At 44.0% G+C, this 27,803-nt stretch overlaps 1 protein-coding gene across 7 annotated transcripts in view; it reads right to left on the bottom strand.

Annotated features, from left to right (window-relative positions):
• MARF1 (meiosis regulator and mRNA stability factor 1) overlaps positions 1 to 27,549 on the bottom strand; it is a 40,739-nt gene extending 13,190 nt beyond the window's left edge. Inside the window, exons 1-21 of one of the 7 annotated variants that reach the window (XM_058711847.1) lie at positions 27,432 to 27,549; positions 23,407 to 23,608; positions 20,636 to 21,328; positions 19,715 to 19,889; positions 18,558 to 18,784; positions 17,081 to 17,198; positions 16,308 to 16,480; positions 14,864 to 15,292; positions 14,505 to 14,662; positions 14,259 to 14,417; positions 13,040 to 13,232; positions 12,144 to 12,322; positions 10,425 to 10,505; positions 7,862 to 8,098; positions 7,614 to 7,733; positions 6,807 to 6,982; positions 5,048 to 5,268; positions 4,188 to 4,330; positions 3,876 to 4,009; positions 1,673 to 1,875; positions 65 to 292 (exon numbers count right to left, since the gene is read on the bottom strand). In XM_058711847.1, coding sequence (XP_058567830.1) covers positions 65 to 292; positions 1,673 to 1,875; positions 3,876 to 4,009; positions 4,188 to 4,330; positions 5,048 to 5,268; positions 6,807 to 6,982; positions 7,614 to 7,733; positions 7,862 to 8,098; positions 10,425 to 10,505; positions 12,144 to 12,322; positions 13,040 to 13,232; positions 14,259 to 14,417; positions 14,505 to 14,662; positions 14,864 to 15,292; positions 16,308 to 16,480; positions 17,081 to 17,198; positions 18,558 to 18,784; positions 19,715 to 19,889; positions 20,636 to 21,328; positions 23,407 to 23,550 — 4,191 coding nt within the window. In that variant the 5' untranslated portion in view covers positions 23,551 to 23,608; positions 27,432 to 27,549. The remainder of the gene's footprint in view (positions 1 to 64; positions 293 to 1,672; positions 1,876 to 3,875; positions 4,010 to 4,187; positions 4,331 to 5,047; positions 5,269 to 6,806; positions 6,983 to 7,613; positions 7,734 to 7,861; positions 8,099 to 10,424; positions 10,506 to 12,143; positions 12,323 to 13,039; positions 13,233 to 14,258; positions 14,418 to 14,504; positions 14,663 to 14,863; positions 15,293 to 16,307; positions 16,481 to 17,080; positions 17,199 to 18,557; positions 18,785 to 19,714; positions 19,890 to 20,635; positions 21,329 to 23,406; positions 23,609 to 27,431) is intronic. The other 6 variants (XM_058711848.1, XM_058711851.1, XM_058711849.1 and 3 more) reach the window with 6 other exon arrangements.
• Between the last annotated feature and the right edge of the window lie 254 nt (positions 27,550 to 27,803).

The raw sequence follows: 27,803 nt of genomic DNA, 5'->3' as shown, positions 1-27,803 counted from the left end.
AAGCACAGGAAAACACCCCAGCGAAGATGACGCCACATTGTCGTGAAAATAAAAATCTGCTAACCTTCACAACATGGCAGAGCTTCTGTGTTAAAGCTGAAACTGAACTGACATCGTAGTCTTGGAGGCGAAACGTGTAACCAAAAGTTTTAGCGTATTCCGTAAGCAGATCCGTCATCATAAGGCAGTTATCTTTTTGGGACCGAAGGAGTTTGACAAACTGGGCAGCAAGAGCTTTGAATCGTTCTACCTCTGTCAAGGTGAGGATTTTTTCTTCTCCACATTCCAATACCTTGGAAAACACACAGCAGGAAGAAGGCGAGATTGAACAAGTTATGACTGTTCATAGAATTAAGTGGCATGGAAATGTATTCGGTTAGTAACTGAAAAGCACTTTGGTGTTCTTTAATGGATATAGAGCTTCAGTTCTGCAAGATGAAAAAGTTCTGGAAATTGGTGGCACAGCATGTGATACATTTACCACCACTTAACTGCACACTTAAAAAGGGTCAACAAAGTAATGTGTATTTTACCACACACAAGAGGAATTTTTTAAAAAATTTTTTTATGTTTATTTATTTTTGACAGCAAGAGAGACAGAGCATGAGCAGGGGAGGGGTAGGCAGAGAGGGAGAACAGAAACCGGCGCAGTCTCCAGGCTCTAAGCTGTCAGCACAGAACCTGATGTAGGCCTCAAACTCAGACTGTGAGATCATGACCTGAGCTGAAGTCAGACGCTTAACCGAATGAGCCACCCAGGCACCCCAAGAAGAATTTTAAAAGCACTTTAGGTGCCTGGGTGGCTCAGTCGGTTAAGCGTCTGACTTCAGCTCAGGTCATAATCTCTTGGTTTGTGAGTTTGAGCCCTACATCGGGCTCTATGCTGACAGCTCAGAGCCTGGAGCCTGCTTCAGATTCTGTCCCGTCCTCTCTCTCTCTGCCCTTCCTCTGCTCGCACTCTGGTATCGCTCTCTTTCAAAGATAAATAAATAAATTTTAAAAAACACAAATGCTGGGGCGCCTGGGTGGCGTAGTCGGTTAAGCGTCCGACTTCAGCCAGGTCACGATCTCGCGGTCCATGAGTTTGAGCCCCGCGTCAGGCTCTGGGCTGATGGCTCGGAGCCTGGAGCCTGTTTCCGATTCTGTGTGTCCCTCTCTCTCTGCCCCTCCCCCATTCATGCTCTGTCTCTCTCTGTCCCAAAAATAAATAAAAAGCGTTGAAAAAAAAAATTAAAAAAAAAAAAAAAACACAAATGCTAATAAAATTAACAACAAAAATCTGGTTTAACTTAGCAATGGCTTAACAGCTAAGCATTCATATCACCTCACATACTCATCCCCATCACCAACCTAAGAGATTTGAAAAATACGGCACTAATGGAAAAACATTCCATTTAAGAAATCAAACTATTAAAAAGAATCAAACTATTTCATCTTTTGACAATAATTGCTCTAAAATAAATTTGAAGATGGTTTCTTTCTTCATTGAAGGGGAAAAAAACCCCCACACTTACCTTAAAATACTAATGAGCCAAAAACATAGCTTCTCTGATCAAAATATTTCAAGTTTTCCTATTCCCTAACTACTTACTTCCCAGGAAAAGAGGCCTGAGAGAAAAAAAAAATTCTCCCATATATTGTTTAGAAAAATATCATTGGAGTGTCCACTCACTTGTAAAATATCAGGTATGGCTTCAAAAAGTTCAAGTAGTTTAGTAAACCCATAGTATGCAAGTTTACACTGCCGGCCAAAGTGGTGATGGTAGGAGGGGATAAATTTGTTAAAGGGCATCCGGAAATGGGGTTGGTGCCGCAGCAAATCAACAACATCCTTGGAGAACTGCTTTGTCCTTTCTATTTCATCCTGGGTACGCTCTTTAAAAAAAAAAAAGAAAACTGATCGGTCATCACAGTCTTCCATTGATTTGTGTTGAACATTAGTGGTATAGTTAGTCCTACGTACAGATTACAAGAGGGATCATCTTTGCCTTCCAAATGCACACAGCCTAAGACAAACACATTCATAGGCTCTCTCTGTAGAATGGTTTTCAAACTCATTCAAGGACACAATACCAGGAGGCCAGGAAACTATTATGGTACACAGTGAAATATACATACATACCCATGTAATTTCACCTTGCAAGCTGGACATACTTTTTCTAGCTCCCTGTCCCCCATCCCTATCCCATATATAGGAGCCTGACACGTATGAGCATGTACATGACAGGTCTCTGTACTTGTAAAAATAACCTAGAAATTATTTCTATAAACTCGCACTTCTGAATAGCCACATGCTTTCTGTTTATTCTTCTGATCTTCAGTTAAAATTGTTAGCAGAAAGAGTATCAGGCAACAAAAGTTTAACAAAAACACAGGGCAATAAAAGTTTACATTTCACTTTTTATTTCAATTAATTTTTATGTATGTAATTTTTTTTGAAAGTTTTTAGGGCGCTTGGGTGGCTCAATTAATCGCCCAACTTCAGCTCAGGTTATGATCCCACGGTTTGTGAGGTCGAGTTCTGCGTTGGGCTCTGTGCTGACAACTCAGAGGCTGGAGTCTGCTTCACGGATTCTGTCTCCCTCTCTCCCTGCCCCTCCCTCTGCTTGTCCTCTGCTTGTGTCTCTTTCTCTCAAAAATAAATAAACGTTTAAAAAACAAAAAGAAATTTTTTTAAAGTTTTTTTTTTTTTTAGGGGTACCTGGGTGGCTCAGTCAGTTGAGCACCTGACTCCTGATTTCAGCTCAGGTTCCCAGGGTTGTGGGATCTGAACCTCCACACTAAGCACAGAACGTGCTTAAGAGTCTCTCTTTCTCTCTCTCTCTCTCCCTCTCTCTCTCTCCCCCCTCCACCCAGCCCCTCTGCCCTGCTCACAAGCTCTAAAAAAATAAAAAATAAAAAGATTTAAAAAAAAATTTTTAAGTAACCTCTACACCCAATGTGGCACTTGAACTTATAACCCCAGATGAAGAGTCACATGCTCTTCCAAATGAGCCAGACTGGTGCCCCTCTATTGATTTTTTTTTTTTAATTTTTTTTTTTTTTCAACATTTTTTATTTTTTATTTTTGGGACAGAGAGAGACAGAGCATGAACGGGGGAGGGGCAGAGAGAGAGGGAGACACAGAATCGGAAACAGGCTCCAGGCTCCGAGCCATCAGCCCAGAGCCTGACGCGGGGCTCGAACTCACGGAGCGCGAGATCGTGACCTGGCTGAAGTCGGACGCTTAACCGACTGCGCCACCCAGGCGCCCCTGATTTTTAAATGAGAATCAGAAGACTGACATTACTCACTCCAAAAGCTCTGGAGTGCCATAATTTCATGAATATCAGTGTTCTGCAGGAACACAGGTTAAGAATCACCGATAACTAACAGTGGGAGAAGAGGACAGTAGATAGATGTAATTTCACCTACCCTAGCTCCCAGACCTCAACCAGAGTGGCCAAAATATGAAAGATAAAGCAAAACATTTGCTTGAGCCTTCTTTCCTTCTCCAGAGTGCACGGTAAGGTAGCTCAGTTAAAGATAAGAGTCAAGCAAGAGCCATGGTAACCGACTCTCAGATGGATAATTATGGTGTCAACAGCCATAGACAGGCTGAAGAAGGCATTTTGGCAAAGTGCTGGTTATGCCCCTCTTCCCCCTAGAGGGAAAATTCTAAATTCTAAATTCTAAAAAACCAGCTTTTCTTATTGGTGAGTGGCTTCCCTGCTCTGAAGAACCTAGGATCCACTGCACAGCACATAGTAGTTTTCACACCGCTCCTTCCATGGAATCTGCAGGAACCATGGGGGCAGGGAAAAGGATATGTGAGACCATGTTAAGATAACCACTGAGATATGCAACTGTCTTCCAGCACATTAAGGTCAACATACCTCTTTTGGGGATACAAATCACCATTTCACTATCTTGTTGGGACAAGCAGATGGTTGTGTCTGGAATCTCTGATACGATATCAATCAATTCACAAACACCATATTCAGTGACATCCCAGTCTTTTGAGAAACACCTAAAATTTAACCATGGAAATGGGTAAAGAATGAGACATATCACTTGCTAAATAAACTTTGTAAGTTTTCCAGAAGAATATTAAATAGAAAACGTTAGGCAATTATTTTAGATTTGTGGGAAGAAAAAGTGTCTTAAAATATTTGCTTTCATTTTCCCCCCCCTTCTCATCAACTCACCAATGGTAAGCCTGTGAGAACTCCCTCACAATGACCTGTTTGCTGGCTTGGGATTTGAGAAGTTTTAGTAAATCCTGAGTAAAGCGCTTCACCTGGGCCCTGTGGGTAAGGGTCAACAACCTTTTGGAGCCCATTCCGAGGATCTGTAAATCAAACACTTTGATTATTTATACTCGTAAGACTTTGGCACATACTGACTTTCTGGTTGATGGCATTTTCTCTCTCCTGTTACCGCTCTCAGACAATAAGCCCCTTTATGTGTGATATCTGCATTTTCAAACACATGTAGATCAACAGAATGTAGATGTTCAAAATGAACATCTGCTCAAGTGCCTGGGACCCCCCACCCCCTTTTTGTTTGCTCTTCATACCTCCCCTCAAATAGTTGTGAATACAGACACAAAAAGCAACTAATTTTGTCTACAAAAGACAGCTAAGGTATTCTAAGCCATTTTACAAGTGGGAAGCTGTTTTACAGGTGGGAAGCTATATAACAGTCTAGGTTAACAGGTAAAGAAAGATTCCTTAGGAACCAACATGAGGCTCCAGCCCAGGAGCTCGTCTTTCACTCATTTACGAGAGGTAAGCCCGTGTTCTCGGCAGCTCCTCTGTAAGAGTGAACAACCCTGGAGAGCTCTGGGTTAGGAGAAGGGAGGTCAGTCTACACAGATTAGAAGAAAAACACTTGACAGTCCTCTAAGGAGTTCGTTCTTTAAGTTGAAACTCACAGCTTTCTGCAAAAACCAAGAAGCCATCTTGGATGAGGTTACCAGCTAACCCATTTCTTCGGCTGAGGTAGCCAAAGCCACAGAGGAACATTCTCGTCTTTAAAATAATAATAATTCCTGAACTTTCCTTACCTGCAACACATGAGGCACAGCTTCCAGTAATTCTATCAGCTTGGAATATCCATAGTCTGATACCCGGCACTGCTTTGCAAAATGATGGTGGTAGGACGGGATGAAATTACTAATTGGGATGACACAGGACGGCTGGCTCTTTAGCAGGTCAATCACTTCCCTGCTAAACTGGATCAGCTGGGGGTTACCCACAGGACTTTTAGAACGCAGAAGCCAAGGATCTAGACAGGGGAGAAAAAGAGAGCATTCCTAAGATATAAAGTGGGATCTTACCTCTGAAACAAAGGTAACTAACCTTGCACTCGCTCGCCTGAGCTCACCCATGACGACGCAGATGAGACCAAAGGGCCTCTTTACTTCTCAGCATCTATATTCAGGTTCTATATAATAATCAATGGGCCAGCCCAACTTCTTTATGGGCTGGCAGATGTTTTCCCACTATTTCTCGAAGTCCAGTAGTCAAAGCATAGTTCAGCATAGTGTTAACTTAAAGCAGAAGTGAAATTCCACAGCAAGTTTCCACCTTATAAACTCGTTGTATTTCAAAGACTCATTTGCATCTTGGTCCTGCGGAGCATACTTTCCCACAGAAACAAAGTTATAGATGGTCAGCAAGCAGGTAGCCCAGAAGAGCCGAGCTAACCCATGTGGAAGCTGAAAACATTACCCAGAAAATCATGGAAAGCAGCAATGTAAAACTAGCTGATATAAGAGTAAGAAAGAAATTTTTCTTGAACGCCCATGTAATTGAGAAAAAGTTTTCATTATAAAAGTATAAGCAGACAAAAACCTTTCTAAGACACTGGCAGGCTAACGACACAGGAGGAAGGAGAAACAGCACAGGCCCGGGAGCCTGCATGGGCCAGGGCTGAGGGGAAAGGCAGGAGAAGGTGGCAAGCAGCGTTGCTACCAGTCTTTCTCCTTCCCTGGTTATCCTCACCCTTCTTCCTATAGGGGGAGAGAAAGGGAGGAAGTATTTACGGTCAAAGAGAAGGAAATGTGCCTATAGCGGCAACGATTTGCAGTGCTGTTCACAGGTCGTGGGATTAGACACCTGCGACTCAGGGATGCCCAGAACTCAGCAACCCACCCAAATCTAGGTTCACATTTCCTGGTCTTTTATACTAACAGCTAAATCTGTTTTCAGATTTATCAAAGTCAGAAATGTTGACCACAATGAATTTCACAGGTAAATCTGCATTTAGAGAGATTTCCTTCAACTACTTGAAACTATTTTTAAAAGGCTAGCCAACTGACAAGCCAAAAAGTCTCACAAAATTAGGTAGGGCTAAAGAGATTCGTCATTGTGAAACATGGATTTTACATTTTTTATATAGCTTATGCTGGTACTCCCCAAAAGTCTTTAAAGTCTTGTTCTGCCAAACCTTCAGCACTTTAGAGAGTAGTTTTTAAAAGATCAAAGGAGGGCCGCCTGGGTGGCTGTTGGGTAAGCATCCGACTCTTTGATTTCGGCTCAGCTCACCATCTCACGGTTCTTGGGCTCATTAGGCTCTGAGCTGACAGCATGGAGCCTGCTTGGGATTCTCTCTCCCTCTAGCTCTGCCCCTCCCTCACTCGAGTGCATGGGCATGCGCCTCTCTCTCCCTCAAAATAAACAAACATTAAAAAAAAAAAAGGATCAAAGGAGACATCCACAGTGCTTAGTGCTTGGCAAACAGGGCTGCTGTGGAAGATAAAAGCCAACAGCCTCCTCTCCTAGCAGGTGGTGGCTCAGAAACATACAATACCTGCCTCCTACCTGTGTTTGGAGGTGGGGGCTTGTTGTGAATCCATTTGACCACTTTGACGCCATTCTGTGCAGTGGCGATGTTTACACCCGGAACACAGGTGATGAGGTGTTCTAAGGGAACACCCCCTTGATTTTCCTGCACTATTTCTAGTTCACCGAACTCTGCAGCATAACAATCTGGAAAGCTGACGTGGGGAAAAAGAAGGGTAATTACAATAATGGAAAGGCAAAGCACCTGCTAAACAGAAATATCTATTTTAATATATCCACAAATAAGTAATTTCTGTTTAAATCCCCAGGATCTGGGTTTGAACATTAGAATTAAGATCCGAGGCAGGGGAGACAATCACTGTGGCACTGACCTCTTTGATGCAGTCTGATGAGACCAGAAATTCCTAGATAATTTTTCCAGCAGAGGGTGTTAAAAATAAGGCAACTGGGCGCTCAGTCAGTGATTTACCTGCTTCAACGCATTAGTGGCTTTTCTCTCTCAAATTCTGCAGCCCGGGGCTGAAGGCTGTGTACCCTCCTCTAGCACGTGTGTGCATTTGTAGTACAGCACTTACAATAATCTCGTCTTTGTGGAGAACAAGCTTTCCTATTCATTGCTTATGTTTCTAAAAATCTGCACAAATTTTCTTGTTCAAGTATTGAGTGAATGGATCCTATTTCAGATCTACTTTGACTGCAAGGTGCTAAAAATGTTAGGATGAAGCATTCTATAATACTTGCTTGGGAAGAGGTGTGGGCAGAGGGAAGACTTTCTAGAAAGAGGAGATCTAAGGCCTCATATCTCAATGGCTTTGACATGTTCACCTTAATAAAGGCACGGTGCCCTCATGTGTCTGCAGAAGACTATGAACCTGGGGCGCAAATGTCTTCAAAGAGAGGATCACAAAAGGAATCTTATAGGAGTCTGGATCAAATTCGTGTTCACTACAGAAAAGAGAACAAAACAGTTAGCTGATGTTTCTCAGTGGTCTAAAAGGTCTTCAAGGTAACTGTAACAGACATTCAAGGACCTTATACACAAGGATTATTTCTAGAAGGAAACGAGGTTCTACCTGAAGTCCTTATCAGGGCAATGCTGTCTGCAGACAGGCTCATGATATTCTAACTCTTCAAATATAATTGGGCTGCAATTTGTCGAGGAGCCGTCATGTGACTGCGAAGACCCCAAGGGGCTCTGCCGGGCCTGACTGCTGGGCAACAGACACACCAGTCTTCCGTTTCCTTGTTCGCGGATTGCCACCGTGTCTGTTAGCTTATATAAATCCGACACGTTCAACTTGTGTCCAAATCTAAAAGCAAGGATAAGGGGACAGAAGTTGACTTGGAATGTTCTTCTCTGATTACACAGAAACGCCTGTACTGATTAAGTAAAGGGCTATTGCTAAGAATGGTTTCTCCACCTCTTCAAAAGCAAGATGGGATTAATTCTACTCTAAATTCTTTCACTCCCAAGCCAGTAACACTTGGCACTTCCTTTGAGTCACCTCTGGCTCACTGCCCATCAGTCATTATGTCATTTGCTACCTAACCCTCGAACCCCTGCAGTTGCTGCATATGACCTCACCTCACTGTCTCAGATGGAAAGCTATCGGACATGACCTCTTTTGACTCCACTCCCCAAGCTGGAAATCCCTCTGTACCACTCCTCCCCATCTCTGCTCTGCTACCTCAGAAGAGGTAGGCTCCTTTCCAGCTACTCCCTCACCTCACCTATTCCTGAACCTTGAGACCCACACTTCCTGAGACTGGACTCCTCAATCATCCCCCCACCTTGTGTGTACCTTTCATACTTGGGAGCTTAAAGGCCCAGGCTTGGAAGGCAGACAGATTTGAGTTCATATCCTTTTCCCTCCAGGATTTTATCCACAGGACTCGGGAGGGATGGCTCTCAAGTCACCAGCGGCTTCCTCCTCCCCTCCCCCCAAAACTCCATGCCACATTCTCAGCTCCCTCAATGACGCCAGCCATCCCCGCATGTCCTGGTAACACCCTCACCTCCTGGTTCTCTCCTGCTTCCCGTCCCAGGTGGTATTCCATCCAGTTCTGCCCTTCTCTTGGCTTCCCCTCACTCCCTCCCTGCTCCCCTGCCTCTCCTGATCCCCTTTAGGAAAGTAACGGTCACATCTTCATTATCTCCAATGTCCAAACCAAGGTCAAAACCTCACTGCACCTTCTGGACAGGCTTTCTTTATTTTCTATTTCCGGTTTAACCATACTAGCATCCTCTCAGTCAGCCAGGACAAAACAACTCAGAATCAAACCGCCTCTCCTCTCCACCTTGCCTGCTACATAAAACTAGTCACAATGTCCTATTTCACTGACAACTGAAACTTCGGTGTTCCAACAGCATCTGCTTGGACCCAGGACTGGGACAGCACTGTCCCTTCTTTGTGTCCTTCTCTGCCCTGTTCATTCCATCTCAGCTTGCACTGCCATCACATGGCCCGTAGTTCCGCCACTACTCAGGGCTCCGAGGCTTCAGAGTAACAGTCCAGCTCTTTGTTTTTTCCATCCTTATAGCATTTTCTCCTCCTCATTCACTTGGGGATAGTTTTCTTTGTTCTATGTGATGATTTACGAGTATTTCCTCTTCCCTTCCAGACATAAGCTCAAGGACAAGGATCGTATCTTCCCAGCTCTGCACTCTCCACAGAGGCTCAGACTTTTTAAAGATTTTATTTTGGGGAGGATGGGCTAAATGGGTGATGGGCATTAAGGAGGGCACTTGCTGGGATGAGCACTGGGTGTTCTATGTAAGTGCTAGATCACTGGGTTATGCTCCTAAAACCAAGACTACACTGTATGTTCACTAACTTCAATTTAAATAAATAAATTAAAAAAAAAGATGTTGGGGCGCCTGGGTGGCGCAGTCGGTTAAGCGTCCGACTTCAGCCAGGTCACGATCTCGCGGTCCGTGAGTTCGAGCCCCGCGTCAGGCTCTGGGCTGATGGCTTGGAGCCTGTTTCCGATTCTGTGTCTCCCTCTCTCTCTGCCCCTCCCCCGTTCATGCTCTGTCTCTCTCTGTCCCAAAAATAAATTAAAAACGTTGAAAAAAAAATTTAAAAAAAAAAAAAATAAAAAATAAAAATAAAAAAAAGATGTTGTTTTTAAAAGTGATCTCTACACCCAACATGGGGCTTGAACTCACAACCCTGAGATCAAGAGTCACACGCTCCACCAACTGAGCCAGCCGGGTGCCCCTAGACTTCCATACCATCCATACTTCCTGAGCATCTACTAAGCCCTGGGTCCTGAAGAGATGGTCATAAGTCAGATCCAGTCCTTGTTGTCCTAGAGCTTACAGCCTAGAAGGTGCTCGAAAATGTTCATTCAGTGATGAACAAGATGAATCAGTCAATGGGAAAAACATACAGCTTTAGGGACTGAGGTCTAAATTTATTAAAAATGAAAGACGTTTTTAAAATGTATGTTAAAATAGAAATGTGAACCTGGATACCATTGTCTTTACATCATTTCCTCCACCAGGCTGGAAATAGTCCTCAACAGCTTTTCCTCAAGAGATTTATGCCAATCACCAATTAATATAGGAATTCTGGAAGCTGCCAATCAGTACTGACCAGATCAATGAAAAAATTAATAATAAACCTAACTTACTTTTTTTCATAGATATCTGTAAATTTAAAAAGAGGCAGACAGCAGGCAGGAGCGTCCTGAAGAATAGACATTGTTTCTGCACTGTAAAACAAAATTTTACTCAATTAGAAAACAGATGTCATTCGATATCAACAGAGGATTTCCAAGTGGTATTTTAAAAACACAGTTCATAGGGAGCGGAAAAATAAAAACAAAAACAGAGTTCATAAAACTGATTAACACAATGTACAGTTGACCCTTGAATAACATGGATTTCAACTTCATGAGTCCACTTATGTGTGGATTTCTTTCGATAAATGCAGGACAGTACTATAAATGTATGTATGTTCTCGTCATTATGATTTTGGAAACATTTTCTTTCTCCTAGCTTATTTTATTGTAAGAACGTAGCATATAATACTTACAACCTAGGTGTTAATCACCTGTTTATGTTATCATTATCAGTAAAGGCTTCCAGTCAACAGTACAGTACGCGATTAGTAGTTAAGATTTGGAGGAATCAGAAGTTATATGGGGATTTTTGACTGCATGGGGGGGGTTGGCACCCCCAACCCCTGAGCTGTTCAAGGGTCAACTGTATACACAAATTTACCAGTTTCTGGTATGTCAAAATTTATTTTCTGGAAAACCTTGAAAAAAAAAAGACTTTAGGGACAAGGTGATTAAAGAATATAAAGCCAGACACTGGGATTTTTATCAGACTCAAGCAGAGCACTTTTCACACCTGTGTATCAGAAGGACACTGACCGCTCAAATGAGACAAACACCTTGTTAACAGAAAAAAAAGGCAGAACAGCTTGAATGGCTCCTGCCACGTCGTGTGTCACGTGTTAGAGACGTGGACGTAAAATTCCCACAGTGGAGGATACACAAGCAGATACAATATCATCCCAACTATAGTTTTAAAAAAGGCAGCCAAGAACGATCAGAAGAAAACAAAGAGGCAAACTGTTGCATGACTGGCTTTGAGCCACAGGATTATGGATTCCCACCACGCCCCACCCCCCACCCCCCAGCTTTTGTATTTCTGACCTTTCCAAAGTTTCTTCAATGAGCATTATTATTTTTATTCTAGGGGAAAAAAACATAATTTAAAATAATGGTGAAGTACACGTTACGGAAAAAGATCTTTGAGAGTTTAAACAGATTTTTAGGAGAGTGTTCTGTTTTACTAGTTGTCCCCAAAACAGGGAAAGCCGAAGAAGAATCAAAGCACATTAAGAACGAAAGCACCACCAGATTCCTACAATTGACAGAGTTGAAGGCAGACTTACAGAGCTGTCTATTTGAGGCCAAGGATATATCTGCAGGTTGAGAGCTTGCAGCTTCGTAGATCTACCCTCTACAGACAAACCCACCTTCTCCTAAGATTTGAAGGGAACATTTCAGACTTTCCAGGCTTATAAACATTTACTGTAGAGGGCTACTATTTTTAGAACCTGTTCTGGATATGCGGTGTATTATTTTACTCCTAACCGCCTGCCAAGTTTAAGCTGTACTTCACCTTTGAGTAGTGGACTTGAGTAAGAGTTGAATTATTCTAACCAGCTTATTGCTACCTTCTAGCTCATTTTCTAAGTTCTGTCACAACTGAGAATAAACACTGCTGCGTGTGTAATCATCAAAGAGGGTTGGGAATGTGATGAAATCTATTTTATTTTTTCCAAAGTTGTTTCTGGGCCAAGAAATTATTTCCTGAAATAAATGGTTTGTTTTTACCTCAGTAAAGAGAGTGATTTATTAGCAGCTCCTGTGGCAAGTGAGACCAGGATCTTCTTGCTGCCAATTTTGTATCTGTGGAGGCTATTCACCGCACTGATTGCTTCTTGTAAGTTCTCCATCTGAACAACAGCCTTGAGCTGATAATCTGTATGGGGGCTGAGCTCAACACTCTTCACCTACAGCAGTAAAAAGGAAAAGGGAATGCTAGGTCTACCCCGAACCCTGTCAGCTTCAACCTGAAGGTGAATCATGAAGGAACACGTCTGTGGACTTCCGTGCTTCTGTGAGGGAACGTGTCTGAATGCTACGCTTCTGCCAAGCAAAACCTAAGTGAACCAGGACTGGGTGACCTTCAGAGACGTGAAATCGGCCCGGCCTGCCTGCGTGCTCTGGCACGCACAGCTCTCTGATGCAGGCTCGGGAGCCAATATGTGCGAGGAGTCTTTGGGGTCTTCTCCAGACCCTGCAGACACCCGGGGCATAGCCATTTAATCATCTGGAACAGGTGCACTTCTAGCAAACGGCACCTAAAAACCCCATCAGACACAGTAAGATACTCACAAAAACAGCCAACATTACTTTAGAATCCTACTTCTGTATTTTAGCAGCCAGAGTGAAGTAAAATCCATCAGAGTTTTATTCCCCAAAGTGCCACTTAAATCCGTGCCCGTGACCACGAGTGCCTCTCCCCTAGGTCTCCTGCTCTCTGGGGTTACGCCCTAAAAACTACAAGTACAGCATCACCGTGAGCAGACCACAGGAAAAAGGAAGGAGTTCAAACTCATTCAGTGATACGTCTATCCTGGCTGTGGTTACGTGTGTTGAACTACGTTCTCCTGACTTGAAGCGCTAGCAAAGGGTAAAAGGAAGGCGAGAGGGGGTGAGAAGGTTACCTTGCCGTGCCTAGAAAATGCCTCCTGCATAAGCTGCTGCAGCTCCTTCCGGGATAATCTGTAGTCGATGTTGCTGATCTGGATGTCAGCACCATTTGCAAACGGGTCTGGGCTGTCAGCACCAATGCTCGAATTTGCAATGTTGAAAGCAAGTGGGGACGCTCTGTTTAAAAGGTTTGGAGACATACTCCTGCTTAAAACATACATGGTGGAGTATTTTTAAAAACTGTTATTCTATTTACTTAGTTTAAATCACTTAGGCTCTGTTTGAAGCTATATATAAAAACAGCTTTCCGTAATGCAACCAAGCAGAATATTTGGTTTTCAAATGTATTTTTATCTTAAATGTACACTGATTTAGAACTATTTCCAAAAGTACTACCTATTGACCTGTTATTAACCACCAGTACACAATTTAATACCAAATATTCTTTCATTGGATTATTTAAAACTAGAGGCAGAAATTATAGGCAGACCCAGTGAATTCATTTTCTACTCTGGGCATTGATTCTTGGTGAATTAGCCTGCGATACCAATAAAAGTCATTTAACTTCTCCCTGGCTCTGAAAACGCTACTGTCGCTCACGTGTTGTAGTCTTTTATGTGAATTTTTAATTTTAACTTTGCAGATCCAAAGTCACTTTCTGGAGCGAGCCTTCAGCAACTCAGCGCAACAAATACAATGCGTGAAGGAGTTCACAAGGTGCAACGTGGCCTCATGGCTCCTGTCCTCCAAGCTTCCAGAAGTACTCAGTGTGAGTCTGGAGAGCTTAGATAAGGTAAGCGTTACTTGGGTAAGTACAGTGGTCTACAGACTGCCCCCCACTCTTGCTTCTCAAATGGCTCCCTGCAATTACCCTGTGAATAAGAATAACCAGGGCACGTGTAGTTGGGGCTGCTTCCCCAACACGACAAAGTGAGGAGGAAACAGTAAGGACATCTACACGTGCCTCCCATCATGGCCAGGGAGTCCGAGTTAAGTTTCTGTGATCTCTGCTTACCCAGATTCCCACGTGGAGGGGAGAGACGTTGAGGAGCACGGCCCCCCATCGTAAGCTAAGATGGCCTGAGGAAGGGGGGCTGGAGGACGAGGAGGGGAAGACTCATCTCTTACTTCTGTATTCATGCACTTGCGTCGCTGGAGTTCCTTTGAACCAGCATCGTGTCATCATCCCTGCTACTGCACGCAAGTACCCCACGATCAAGCAGGCGGACTCACCGAGAAGACCAAGACTGTGCTGCGAGCAGGGGACTGACTTGCCGTGACGTGATCAGCTTGCTGAAAGCAGATGGGTAACTCACTTGGAACGGAGTCTCCTCTTTCTCTTTGTTCTCTACAGGAGAGCTGGTGACACTCCGGGGACAGGGGTTCTCTTTCCTAATGGAGGGAACACATGAAGGGAAAAGGTCACGTGCTTGCCTTCACATTAGACAAGAGGCCGTGAGGAAGAGTAACGTAACCTACTTCGGGTTGGTTTTGTAAGCAGGTTCTGCCGTCCCCGAGTTTTTGGGTGTGGGCGCTACAGCGCTCAAGCTTCTGTGGGGAGGCGCCACCAGCCTCAGGTGGCCTTGCTGGGAGTCACTGCTTCTAGCGCCAGTCTTTGACTCCATGCGGCAGAGCTCCTTAAAAGAGACAAGCGCAGCGGAATTTAAAACTGAAGCGACCAAGATGTGTTAAACCCTGTACAGAAAACACGTAACTGAGAATCGTCAAAAATGGAAAACGAAAAAGGACATGCCGAAAGCAAGCGGGGCATGTAAAACACAGAGAAGAAGAAACCGAACCTACCGTAAACTTCAGAAAGCAAGAGGTATCAAAGTTACCTGTAAACTTTTAACATTTGTGTTTTTTGTAGCAGATCCAGAATTTGCCTGCGACCCTTTTCCAGGCGTGGCTTTGGCACTGGAAGATTGTTCACTCGTATCTTTGATGAGGCACAATTTTGGATTCTTAAGTTTTTTGGGAGACTTCACTTTATCAGCAATTGCATTGGAACTCTTTGTTTCACAGAGTTCTCTATTTTTTGGAGTAAATGACACAATGATCCTATTACCAAAGACATCTTCGTTTTCCATTCGCTTCTGAGCCCGTTCTGCACTATCTTGATTTATGAAGCGGAGAATTGCACTGCAGCCTGTGATACTCAGCACTTTCCCACCACAATTATCAGACAGGCGCCTGAGCCTGTTGGTGATGCTCTTGCCATCTTTATTTGCTGGTAGGTTATAAACATAGAGCAGAGTGTGGCACTGCTGACACAGAGGAAAAGGGTTACAACGGGTTAACTCAAGGGCACACATTCAATTACAAAATTAGAAGAACAAGGAGTGACCTCCAAACTTAAGCTAACAACCTCGGAGGGGAGGTGGTAATGATCTTGAGGGAAGACAGTGAACTTACTTACACCAAAAAAACCCAGAAGGAGGGAAATGTACCTTAAAGTACCACTCTGGCCAGTGAGAATGGCAAGATTTAACGCTCTGAATAATCAAGTCTTTTTCTTCTTTTTAACCATGAAGAACAGGGACCTCAAAAGTGGGCAATCTCTGACCTAAAATACTACATTTGACTTAAAGGCCTCTGAGGCTAGAAAAGTAAATGCCAATTTCTTTAGGAGTCATATGTATATTCTCCAAATGGCTGAAATGCAGCTCAAGAGTGTAGTAAACGTGCTTTTCCCAAATCAAGACCATAAGGAACGCTCACCCTGCTGGAAATACGCGCACTTTCTCCTAGCACGTGGCTCAATAAGCTACAGGTGTAGCAATAACCGCTCTGAATCGTGCACATGCATGGTGGGGAACAGAACGATGCAAAACCAGCTCAGAGTGCTACTGAAGTTTAAGGATTAAATGCCCAAGACGTGTACGATTTACTCTGTTTATCTGACTGCAGCCACATGAGTGTGTGCAAACCATCACCATATTCTTTACCCATGACTGGAAGAAAAAGACGTAATAAATCTTTCTCTATTGCTTTCATCCAGTTGACACAAACACTGCTGGCTTTGGAGACACTGACCAGAGGTGTTGGGAAGATAAACCTACAAGCCAATTCCCCACGATACCGTGAAACAAGCTAAAAGCAAAATTCATACATGCCAATTCTCTATTGGTAAGAAAAGAACTATTTCTAAGCCTTACTTCAAAAATCTGGCCAGCCTCCTACAAAGAACAGCCTCACCTGGTGATCCCCGTTTAAGGGCGGTCTTCAGCCCCCAAAATCTAACATTAGAGTGCAGCAAAAGAAGAATGCAAACCCACTTACTGGCATTTTTAGTGGTAACCTGGGGGGCAAGTCGGAAATGAACTCTTCGAATCTGATCAGCTCATTAGCATGATGCAGCAGTGCTTCCGAGGCCTGGTTTTTATGGACCAAAATTATGTGGAAACCATGCCTGTGTCTCAGATCACTAAGCTCCAATGCAAAATTGACATCAGCTGAAAGAGAAGGCACAGCCCACCCCGTCCCCAAACATTAGAAAGACGTGACACACACACACAGCTGTACTGCCCCCTACTGAGAAGGAAGGAATGGCTGGACTGGACTCAGAGTTGCTCCACCCCCCCCCCCCCCGCCCCCCAGCTCCCACCCCCTTAACTGAAACAGGAACACATTTCACACAAGAATGAACACCGTAGGGCAATTTTACCACATACTTCTACTGAATTCCAAGACATGTCACTTCCAATAGTAAAAGAGAGCAAATATTAGTATTTTGGGGAGCATCAGCTCTGGAAATTCTTCTTAGATTGTTAAAACTAGCAATACTGGGCCCAGGATACAAAAAAATAAAGTAGAATAAAAAACTACATTTTAACTGGCCCCACAAGAATCCATATTCAAGCTCTAAGGAGAAAATCCACAAAATCTACACAGACTCCCGCTTTTTTCTCTAAACCGTTCTCAGAGGTAAGCACAAATATGGTCTGTGCATTTCAGCCTCTCTGGGGGCATATTTCACTCGAATGTGTTCTGGCTTCTGTAATAATTCCCACACAGCGAGTTTAGTGGAAATGAGCAGATGTCTCTGCACTTACTCGACACGAGAACCACAGTGGCTGGAGCAGTGTGAGTGTTCGCAAACCTTCGGAGACTCTGGCGCAGTTTGTCGTCAGCTGCGTTCTTGGCGGTAGCGTTGATGTGGGCCACGGTCACCTGCGTTGATTCAGAGTGAGGACAAATTAGTAAGAGCTGAGGTTGGGAAATCACTACACATTCTGCCCACATCTTCAGAGACGGTCCTCAAGGAACGAAACTCTAGCTGTTGTTATTCTTGCCACTTAGCAATGAAAAAAAAAAATCATAAACAGATCTCAGTAATTTCAAATTTGTGTCTCTGTACAAATGAACTAGATCCATTGTTAGCCCTGCACGCCTCTCTTCATCTGCTCTTGTACTTCATCCAACCCCCTTTCAGAAAACAGGCAGACAAGGAAGTGAAATATGAAGTAATGCAGCTCTAACAGCTTTTGCCAACAACCAGGAAGTAGCAGAGATGGACAGAGATGATGAACCTAAGATTTAGGGCTGTATATGATGTCACTTGTCTCTGCTACACATAGTCTATAGCTTTCAGGATCTGGGGTTAGGTGATGGGAGAGGAAAGGCATCTGTCCCCGAAAGAGCAAAAATGGATTTATTTCTGTTAAAGTTATCAGGCTTATACTGAAGTCTCCAGGGCAAGGAAAGGTTTTGAGAGGCACTTCAACTACATACAATACACAATAGGATTTATTAGTTTTTTAAGGAGCATAAGTATGTAATTTTAGGCAGCAATATGGCATAAAAACAGAATTACTTGTCTAAGCGTCAAAAGAACTAGATTCTAGTTCCAGCTTACGAGAATAGACTTTGCAGTCAGACAATCTGGATTTAAATCCTAGCTCATCTGGGGCGCCTGGGTGGCGCAGTCGGTTAAGCGTCCGACTTCAGCCAGGTCACGATCTCGCGGTCCGTGAGTTCGAGCCCCGCGTCAGGCTCTGGGCTGATGGCTCGGAGCCTGGAGCCTGTTTCCGATTCTGTGTCTCCCTCTCTCTCTGCCCCTCCCCCGTTCATGCTCTGTCTCTCTCTGTCCCAAAAATAAATAAAAAACGTTGAAAAAAAAATTTAAAATAAATAAATAAATAAATAAATAAATCCTAGCTCATCTGGTTACTGGCCACGTGATCTTTAAAAAGTTGTTTAACATCTTGGTGCCTCAGGTGAATTCGCAAATTTCAAATAATAAATCCTATGAGCCCTTTTCATAGAGCAGTCATGAAAATCAAAAGAAAGGATGCACAAGTAACCATGCTGTGACACAGCACTAGTCACATATACGTGGCATTACTGAAAGATCAAATACGATTAAGTGATTTCTAGTACTTCAGAAATAATCTCTTGCTAATTTCCTTTATTTGCCAACCTAATAGAAATGCATATTTAACAAATTTTGAATTAAAATTATTAAAAAAAAACACACATGTGCTTCTTCTTGTACCATAATAGATGAAAAAACCTTTTTTTTTTTTTTACCTGGCAATTATTCAGCTCCTGAATAACTTCTTTGTTTTCTTTACTGATGTCACACACACAGATGAATTCTGCTTCTCTGTGGCCTTTAAAAAACTTCTCACGGATTCTCTGTACAACAGCAGTAGCTGAGCGGCCAGAGGGAACTGAACAGTTTTCAATATCCCAAAAAACTCCAATGGGGGGTAAGTTTTCCAGCACCTGTCCGGCTAGTGCAACTTCTGGTGACCCTTAGGAAATGTTAACACTTTCAATCACACATAGTGAAAAAAATAATGGCAAATTAAAATAATAGGTAGCTACCTATCATTTTTAGTGGCAGAAAAATGAAATTATCGATTGATGTTAAGCTTAAGGATACCAACCTCACTGGTTGACCTCAAAGGCCAACCCCAAGTTGCAATAACATTCCTAAGTGATTTTTCCTCTTTTTCAGGAAAGAACAAATCTAAAGGTCAAGTTACTTCAGGCCCACAGTAAATCCAGTGCAAAGCACGAGCCATCCTCATGGTGGCCGTTATGTCTACGTTTCTCTGTACACTAACACGTAGGCGAATGGACACTGCAGCTCTGGGACCTGTCATGCTCTGCCCACGCGTGTCTACCTGCTCAGTATGGAAGAGCAATGAAGAGGTGACAAAGGGTGAAGTTGTTACTGTCCTTGATTAAAAAAAAAAAAAAAATTTGAACACTGCATTAACATCTGATTTAATATAAAAATAAAAGTTTTCCAAAGACAAAATATCACATGAACTACTTTTTGGGGAAATGATACTAGGTTTTTCAATTCTTGTTTTTTATCAACCATTACTAAATCTTTCTAAATAGTAAGTACTTCTCTGGAGTGCGCCATCAACAAGTGTAATTAGGAACCTAAGTTGACACTAAGTCCCCTCTGGCACTTATCTCTCCTAATATATACCTCGTATACCTAGTATTCTGTATACGGCATCCGACCTCAGACAGCCTCAGTGCAACGTAAAAGGCAAATGACTCGTCGGTGTCTAAGAATAAAAAGATTTTTTACGAAGAGGGAGAAATGGAGATGCACATACATAGTAGCTTTAGACCACAAGAATCTTTTCAAGGTGATTAAATGCAGTGTATCAGATACTGAAAACTACTTAAATATGCACATTTTATACCATACTGTCATTTACCAAATTTCGAAGCAGCTTTGCCTAGACTGGTCGCCAATAACAACGTGGTCTCCTTCCCTGCTCCTTTGGTTCCACAGCCATTACACAGAGGAATAGTAACAGGTGCAGTTTGAGTATTTGGAGGTGGTATATTTGGCCAGACTTTAGCAGCATCAATTATACTATTTCTTGCCGGCTGTTTTAAAAATTTTTTTAAAAAAAGGAGGAGGTTTCAGACACATCATTTCAGAACCTAGAGTTATAAACAACAACTGAAAACACATTCTAAGTGTTTCTTCTTTCCACCTGTTAGAATCTGTCGCCTCTGACAGGATGTATTTTCAATATTTCAGTGCATTCCCAGAGCTATTAGCTGTTAATTCACAAACTCACTTCACAAAGTGACTTTAAATGGTCTGGGACGACTTTCACAGCCTAGGGCATAGGTATCCTGCAGAGGAGACCCAGACATACTTTCCGTAAAGGAAACTAAAATCTTTACTTGAACACCCGTGTGATCGAGGCCAAGTTCCAAGTCCCTCAAATTATTACCAAAGAACACCATGGGGTGACCTATGTTAACATGAATGGGTCCATATATGAGGTGAGTGTTAGTTATGAGAACTCTAGCCTTTAAGACACAACAGAACCCGAAGCTTCGCCGAACTAGGTGTATGTGTAGGCAACGCATTTATTACAACGAGAGCCTCTAAAAGCACAAACTACGTGAATAAGGACTCTGCACGTTTTTGGATGGGCCTTCCCATTTTACCCTTCGCCTCTTTCGGGACCAACAGAGGCTATGCTGCTGGGGAGAAAGCTACCTCACAGAAGAATCTTCAGCCCCATGCACCACAAAGACTTTTCGAGACAGATCCACTTTAAAAAAGTCACTCCTCAAAAGTCAGCTGCACCCAACATAACAAATAAAAAGATACACACCTTGTTGAGACAGTCTTCGCAGTAAAGTGAGCCCTTTAAACAAACCGGAGGTACCACGTTTAGGTGCAAAGAATTGGTGCACAAGTGAGGCGTTAGCTCCGACTGTGAAATGTGCTCTTCCAAATGCCCCGGAGCCCCGCTTGTGAAATCAGAACAGGGGAAATAGCCAGCGGAGGCGCAGCCCTGGAGAGCCGGAAACTGATGCAGCTTGTGCACGTTACCATGGCAGGATTGGAAATGAAGCTTTCCACAACAGGGCAGGTGTTTGCAGGAAGATAGATTACTCTCTAGACACATGCTGGGGAAGTCACTTGCAAGGCCGGCCAAATTGTTCCTAGCTGAGGCATTCTGGAGCGAAGATGCAGACTGGAAGGCAAACCCTGACCCTACCTGACACGTGACTGTCCTGGTGCTCTGTGAGTCTAACAGTGCGCCTGGGTGAATCAAGCTACCGCTACCTCCGCTACCACCGCTGCCACCGCCACCACCAAAACGCATCGGCGAAGTGGAGGGTTCATTAGGGCAATGAGCGCAGCAGCTTACTTTGGGGACAGGTGAAAGCTGTATTTTAGGTTGCTGGAGAGAATGAATATCTGGAAGCGGGACTGCTGGAAAAAGTTTAGAGCCAGCATGAAGGGGAGACGGCACGTCCTTTAACTCCACAGCAGCTTTCTTGTTCTCCATGTAATCTTTCTGGGAAGAGAAGACCAGAAGGCAAGTTAGCTTCACGGGGCCGGTGAGGTTTGGTTACTCACATCCTACTGCAATCTAGAGACGGAAGTAGTGTTCAGTCCTGTTTACATCACTCGATCACAACCAAACAGAAGGAGAACGGAGTGGCGGCTGAAAGCAGGGGCCTTCTTCACAGAACAGGGAAACGGACAAACAAAATCAAGACCGTGTCCTTCCTGGATTTTAAGAGACTGGGGCAGGGTGCTGCTTACACGGTCAGCAAGGCAGGTTAACCGTCTGTGCCTCAGGGACTTCCCTTTGATAACTTCCCCTTGCCTCACAGGGCCTTCCAAAGACAAAACAGGTGGTACGAAAACAACACAATCACGAATGGCGTTCAACAAGGATGGCTCACAAGCCAAGTGCGTTGAGGAAAATACTTAATGGTTCCTGCAGTCAGACCATTAAGGGTTTACTAAGGTCCTCCAGACGATTCCAAACTTTCGGATGAGATCAGCTATCTGCCCACATGGCCCATCCATGGAGTCTTAAACGTGCTGTTGGGGACAAGAAGCAAACTCCAGGCTATCACGACCTAAAGCCACAAGGCCAACCACTACTATGTAGCCAGTGAAAAGGATTAATTAGAAAACCGTTTGGGCACAATATTCAAGAGAAATAGCTTGTCATATGCCTCCACCACAGACACAGGACGTTGTGTTGTCGTTGGTGTTAGAGACCTGGGTTGGAATGTGATACTCAGCAGTTGTAGGACCTGGGGTAAGGTACATAACCTCTCCATACTTTGGTTTCCTCAAGCTTCAGTTGGGAACACGATGTAGCTCCTACAACAGCTAGGAGGATAAAACATGACAGTGCACATAAAGCACTCAGCAGGGTACCTGGTCACTGAAAGGGGATCTAACTAATCGATAGCCCTTCCTGGCTGGCTGCAGGAACTATTAAGAGAAAGCAGATATGGTGATGGACATGCTCTTCCCTCAGAGTACAGAACGGGCCATCTAACTGCTATGGTTTTACCCCTTTGGCTGTGGTTCTACATTAACCTGGGAGAGCACACTCATTTGGGAGAAATCAGGATCTGAAGATGTAGGATTTTTCAGGTCGACTTCTCCTAAAAGGGCGGGGGGGGGGGGGGGGTTTGCTGATAACCAACTGACTGCCAACAAGCAGTGTGTCCTGCTCTCTTGGTAATCACAGTTCAGGCTAGAAATTCATTTACTGGCTTTCGGATTTATATAGATCTGGCTCTTATGGTCTTGACTCAGGTCTGGGTACCACTCAAAGAAGCAGGTGTCTGGATCTATAAAGTGAAAGTACAATCCTGTATTGTCGGACCCCAAGGGGGCCTGACCGACCGTCCCAGGAAGCCCTGCTTAAGGTACCAACCCTGCTGTCAGATGTCCTTAAAGTAAATGACCACAATTACTGATGCCATGCAAAAAATAGAACTATATAATGAAACCCTGGAGGAGATAAGGAATTTAGCTGAGTTTTTAAAAAGTTATTAATACCCTTATATAAATTCATAAAGTCTCATTCAAATCCCAAATGCAAAAGCCAAAAAAAGGAAAGAAACAAAATAGAAAAGTGGGAACATGATGCATGCATGACATCAGAAAAAGTCAAAATCACTATGAAAAAACAAAGGAAGAAGTTGCAGACATGTTTAAATGTTCAAGAGAAATCTTGAACAGAAAAAGACCGCCAATAAGGTCCTTTCAATCTTCCCTTGATTTTAAGACTCAAACCTCAGAAGGCTACAATAGAATAAAGTCTATTTTATACTTTCCTCTGATTCGACTCTACAATTTGGATTTCATCTTTGGAATCTCTGACTTTCCTAAGAAGTAAGTCTTCCCAAAATGTTAACATTAAATATTCAAAGCAGCTACAGTTAAAAAATTATGCTCTCCTTGAGTCAGAAATTATAATCATGTGCTACAAGGAGGAAAAAGCAGGATGCAAAGTAAAACTTAGCACAGACTCCAGGGAAAGAGAGACTGCCCCAGACCAAATGGGCCACTCATCTATTTGCATAAGGAATTTGCTATGTCCTCAGTCTTGCACATAGTTACCGTGTGGGGGCTAAGTGGCAATGTGTGCTCAGGACGAGAAAAGCAATTAGAAAATTTCCAGAGCCATGGCTTAGCATCATTATTTTGTCGGAGCCATCCAAGTGTTCTACTGCAGGGGTCCTCAGTTCCGTTTCCTTCCATCATACAGCCATACAAAGTGGTTCAACATTCTCCCATCTTTCTTTTCTGTCATTCTTCCACCCTGTTAAGAACGAGATCTCAACATCAGTTATTTGCATAAGGACAAATTTTACTATTAAAAAGTGTAACTTCAACCGTACTTATGGCGCAACTACATTTGCGGTACAATAGCTCCCAGTAAGTCAGATCGTAGAAACAGAAGTAGAATTCTAGCCAAGTGACAACCTCCTCCAGCCCCGAGGAGGCCTTTTCTACAGTTTTTCTTAATTCTTCTCAAGCATCTCTCCCCTAAAGGCTCTACTTGCAAGGGTCAAAATGTTAATAGACAAGAGCATGTAATTTTAGTAAAAGAACAAACACACGTCTTCATTTCCAATTATGTAAGATTCTGGCATCTGACTTAACAGCAACCTAACCCACTGTGTCATTGATGTGACTACAGAAGGTCCAAATTAAGTGACCTCTGTGGACTCTGAATTTGATTCTGCTACAGAACAAATCGAACCAATTCCTTCCTTTACTTATCATGAAAGTGCAATCTGATATACCAGCAAAAATCCAACCGAGAAATCTCAAGTCACAGATGTGCTATATCTATTCCAGTGCAACCACATTCTTACAAGTCTTAAACAGTACAATAAAAGCAGATCCAATCGATAACAGCCACTGGGCATGGAGGCAGCCTGCCAATGGTAAGGACAGCGGAACGTCACTTCCAAGTCTTCGCCATCATACCAAACAACCACCTCTTCTTACCCACAGTGGCCATTTTAAGGTCATCAATTTATCAGAAAGTTCACCTGAACATAAATAAAACAATTTTTTTAATGTTTTTATTTATTTATTTTGAGAGAGATAGGGCATGAGTGGGGATGGGGCAGAGATAGAGAGAGAGAGAGAAAAAATCCCAAGCAGCCTCCGCATGGTCAGCGCAGAGCCCCACACAGGGCTCAGTCCCGTATACCATAAGACCTGACTTGAGATCAAGAGTTGGACACTTGGGGCGCCTGGGTGGCGCAGTCGGTTAAGCGTCCGACTTCAGCCAGGTCACGATCTCGCGGTCCGGGAGTTCGAGCCCCGCGTCAGGCTCTGGGCTGATGGCTCGGAGCCTGGAGCCTGTTTCCGATTCTGTGTCTCCCTCTCTCTCTGCCCCTCCCCCGTTCATGCTCTGTGTCTCTCTCTGTCCCAAAAATAAAAATAAAAAACGTTGAAAGAGTTGGACACCTTAACCGAGTGAGCCACCCGGGCGCCCCTGAAAACAATTTTTTTAGCTATCACTCTGATAAGATGCTCCTCTCAAGAGTTTCACATCGACACAATATGGTGAAGGGAACAATGACTAACCAGTACTCTAAAATATACAACTGATCACAGAAAGCAGGGGTAGGCAAACTATAGCCGGCCAGCCAAAACCAGCCTGCTGCTTGTATTTAAATGGCCTTCAGGGGCGCCTGGGTGGCGCAGTCGGTTAAGTGGCCGACTTCAGCCAGGTCACGATCTCGCGATCCGTGAGTTCGAGCCCCGCATCGGGCTCTTTGCTGACAGCTCGGAGCCTGGAGCCTGTTTCCGATTCTGTGTCTCCCTCTCTCTCTGCCCCTCCCCCGTTCATGCTCTGTCTCTCTCTGTCCCAAAAATAAATAAAAAACGTTGAAAAAAAAAATTTAAATGGCCTTCAAACTAAGAATGTATTTTATATATCTTTAATTCTTAGGGGAAAAAAATTGTGCGACACAACATTATATGAAATTCAACTTTTGGTAACTATAAATAGAGAAATTTGTTTAAGTACTGTCTGGGGCTATTTATGCACTACAACTACAGAGTTGAGTTACCAGAAACAGAGACTGGCAGGGAAGGCCTAAAACATTTACTCTTTGGCCCTTAAGTTTCAGTTTCTTCCTCTGTAGAGAGTGCCTCATTTCTCCCCCTCCAAGGCAGGGGGGGGAGGAGGGGGAATTAGACAAAGGACTCCTCCCAGCTCCCCATCCATTTGTTTTCACCAATGTATAGTCTGTGCTAAGCACAGGGCTTGCTAAATCTTACATACTAAGTAATTATTTGTTAAATGAAGGAATGAATAAAGTAACTATTTACCTACTGCATACAGTTAGGAGTTAAGTTAGAAGCAGAGACAGCATTAACAGCCACAATGATAAATTATAACAGCTATACTAGCTGTTTTTCTTACTCAACACAGGTTTTATATTCCCTTACAATCTCCTCTTTAGATCATAGGAATCTGTGATGTTCACAATACACAACTTCAACATGCTCTCTCACCTCTTCAAGGCCAATGCTGAAAGTGAGGTAACAGGAAGATTACAATACAGATTACAAAGTACTTTTATTTAACATTATTTCCTCATTCAGTAAATATTTATTTAGTGTCTACTATATAACAGGTCTGGGCTTGGCCCAGGAGATACAATGATGAAAGCAACCAGACAGTAAGATCCATTTATGTAATCTTTTTCTCCCCACAGTCAATCTGTGAGATAGACTAGAGAGAAATAAACCACATTTTACAGAGGAGTAAGCAGAAGTTTAATTAAGTTTTGCAACTTGCCAAGATCACACAATTAGAGAGGGGGCAGAACCAGGCTTGTCCACCCCTTTCCACCACAACAAGGTGCCTTCCGTATTGCTCAACACAATCAACAGAAAGTACAAATGTATTGGCAGGTTAGTGGCCCGCACCCAGAAAATTTCCCAAGCATTCCTGGGAATGCCACTAAGTACTTAGGCAGCCAAAGCAAGTTCTATCCGACGTGAGTGAGAGTCTTTGAACAATTCAGACAGTGCTTGAGAGCACAGACTCTACTGTTAGTCTGGGTATTAAATCCCGATTTTGCAGCTTCCTATCTGTGCAGCTTTGGAGAGCTCACAACCTCTCTGAACCTCAAATCCTATCTGTAAAATGGGCCTGATAGTAACCGCAGCATCCTCAAAGGGCTGTTGTTGGGATTTAATGAGACAGTCACATTATGAAATTTAGAAGTGGCCTTCTCTTAACACCCAAGCTAGTCCTGGATCCACAAACCACCCCAACCCATTACTTTGTTTTCATAGGTCTTCTATCTAAAATTACTTATTTGCTTGATGTTTTACGTCGCCCCTATTGAATATAAACTCCATGACAGCAGGCATCATGTTTTCTCATTCAGGGCTGTATTTCCTGCACCTACCAGTGTCCGGTACCTATCAACAATTGTCCAATGAGTGAAGAGTTCAATAAACGTCTAGGAAGACCACTTAGGTTTTCATCCCCCAGGAGGCAAAACACCACAGTTACCGCTCAGAGAAGTTGGGGAGTCCAAAAGATACAAATGTAACTGGAAAGCTCTTGGTAATACCAGAAAGGTGCTTGGGAAACTAACACGTGTACCACGGTGTTGCTTTGCAATTAGTAGTGGGAGTGGCTCAGGGCAACTCAACACTTATCTGTCAAGCCAGAGACTACACCCTAGAGTGCTGAAAGACCGAGGAGAACGCAAAAACGCTCGGGGCGGGGGTTAAAAACACCCGCCCCTTTACTCCTCTCTGAACCTTCCAACTGTGCACACTGCTCGAGAAAGGTTGCTCTCCACACCTGGAAGCCCCACAGGGAGCAGGGAAGCAGGTGCGGGCGGGGAGCCAAACACCCCCAAAAGGCAGCAGCGGCGCAGCAATGACAGTCGTGAACGGACCTGAAAGGGAGACAACCGGAACCTTCGCTGGCGGCCTGACTGGTGGGTCCCAGTCCTTCACCTCGGAGTAGCCAACCTCCCCCACCCCCGCCAGCAAAGGGCAGGGGAAGGGGGGGGGTACTTGTCCCGCCTCCAGCTGGTGGCCCCAGAGCAGTGAGTCCGTCAGGAACTAGTACCCAGCGCTGCCAGCCAACTCACCTCAGCCGCCGGCTCCACCTCCGCTCACATTCCGGCCCCGCCGCCTTCCCCCCGCCCCCCCAGGCCCTTTGTTTTGATTCCCGACTCCGCAGCTCCCGCCGCCGCCGCCAAGCGCACCCTCCACTTCCGCTTCCGCACCGCGCCGCCCCTGTCGCAAAACCGACGCCCTTCTCTCCCCACCTCGCTCCGCCCCTTCCTCCACTCCGCCCCCGCCGCCGCGTCCTCCCGCGCGGGGCGTGCTGGGAACCCCGGGGGGGGCGGGGCCTCGCGGCCCTGCAGCCTCGTCAGGCTCAGTCCCCTCCCGATAAACCCCTAAATAGGGTCCTTTCCCGGAGGAGACCCCGGCTTTTTTGGCGAAAACCCCGAGTTTAA

Source organism: Neofelis nebulosa, chromosome 18 (genome assembly GCF_028018385.1).
Source record: "Neofelis nebulosa isolate mNeoNeb1 chromosome 18, mNeoNeb1.pri, whole genome shotgun sequence".
Classification (NCBI taxonomy): Eukaryota; Metazoa; Chordata; class Mammalia; order Carnivora; family Felidae; genus Neofelis; species Neofelis nebulosa.
The sequence above is the reverse complement of the archived record's forward strand: the minus strand, read 5'-3'. Positions and strand labels throughout refer to the sequence as shown.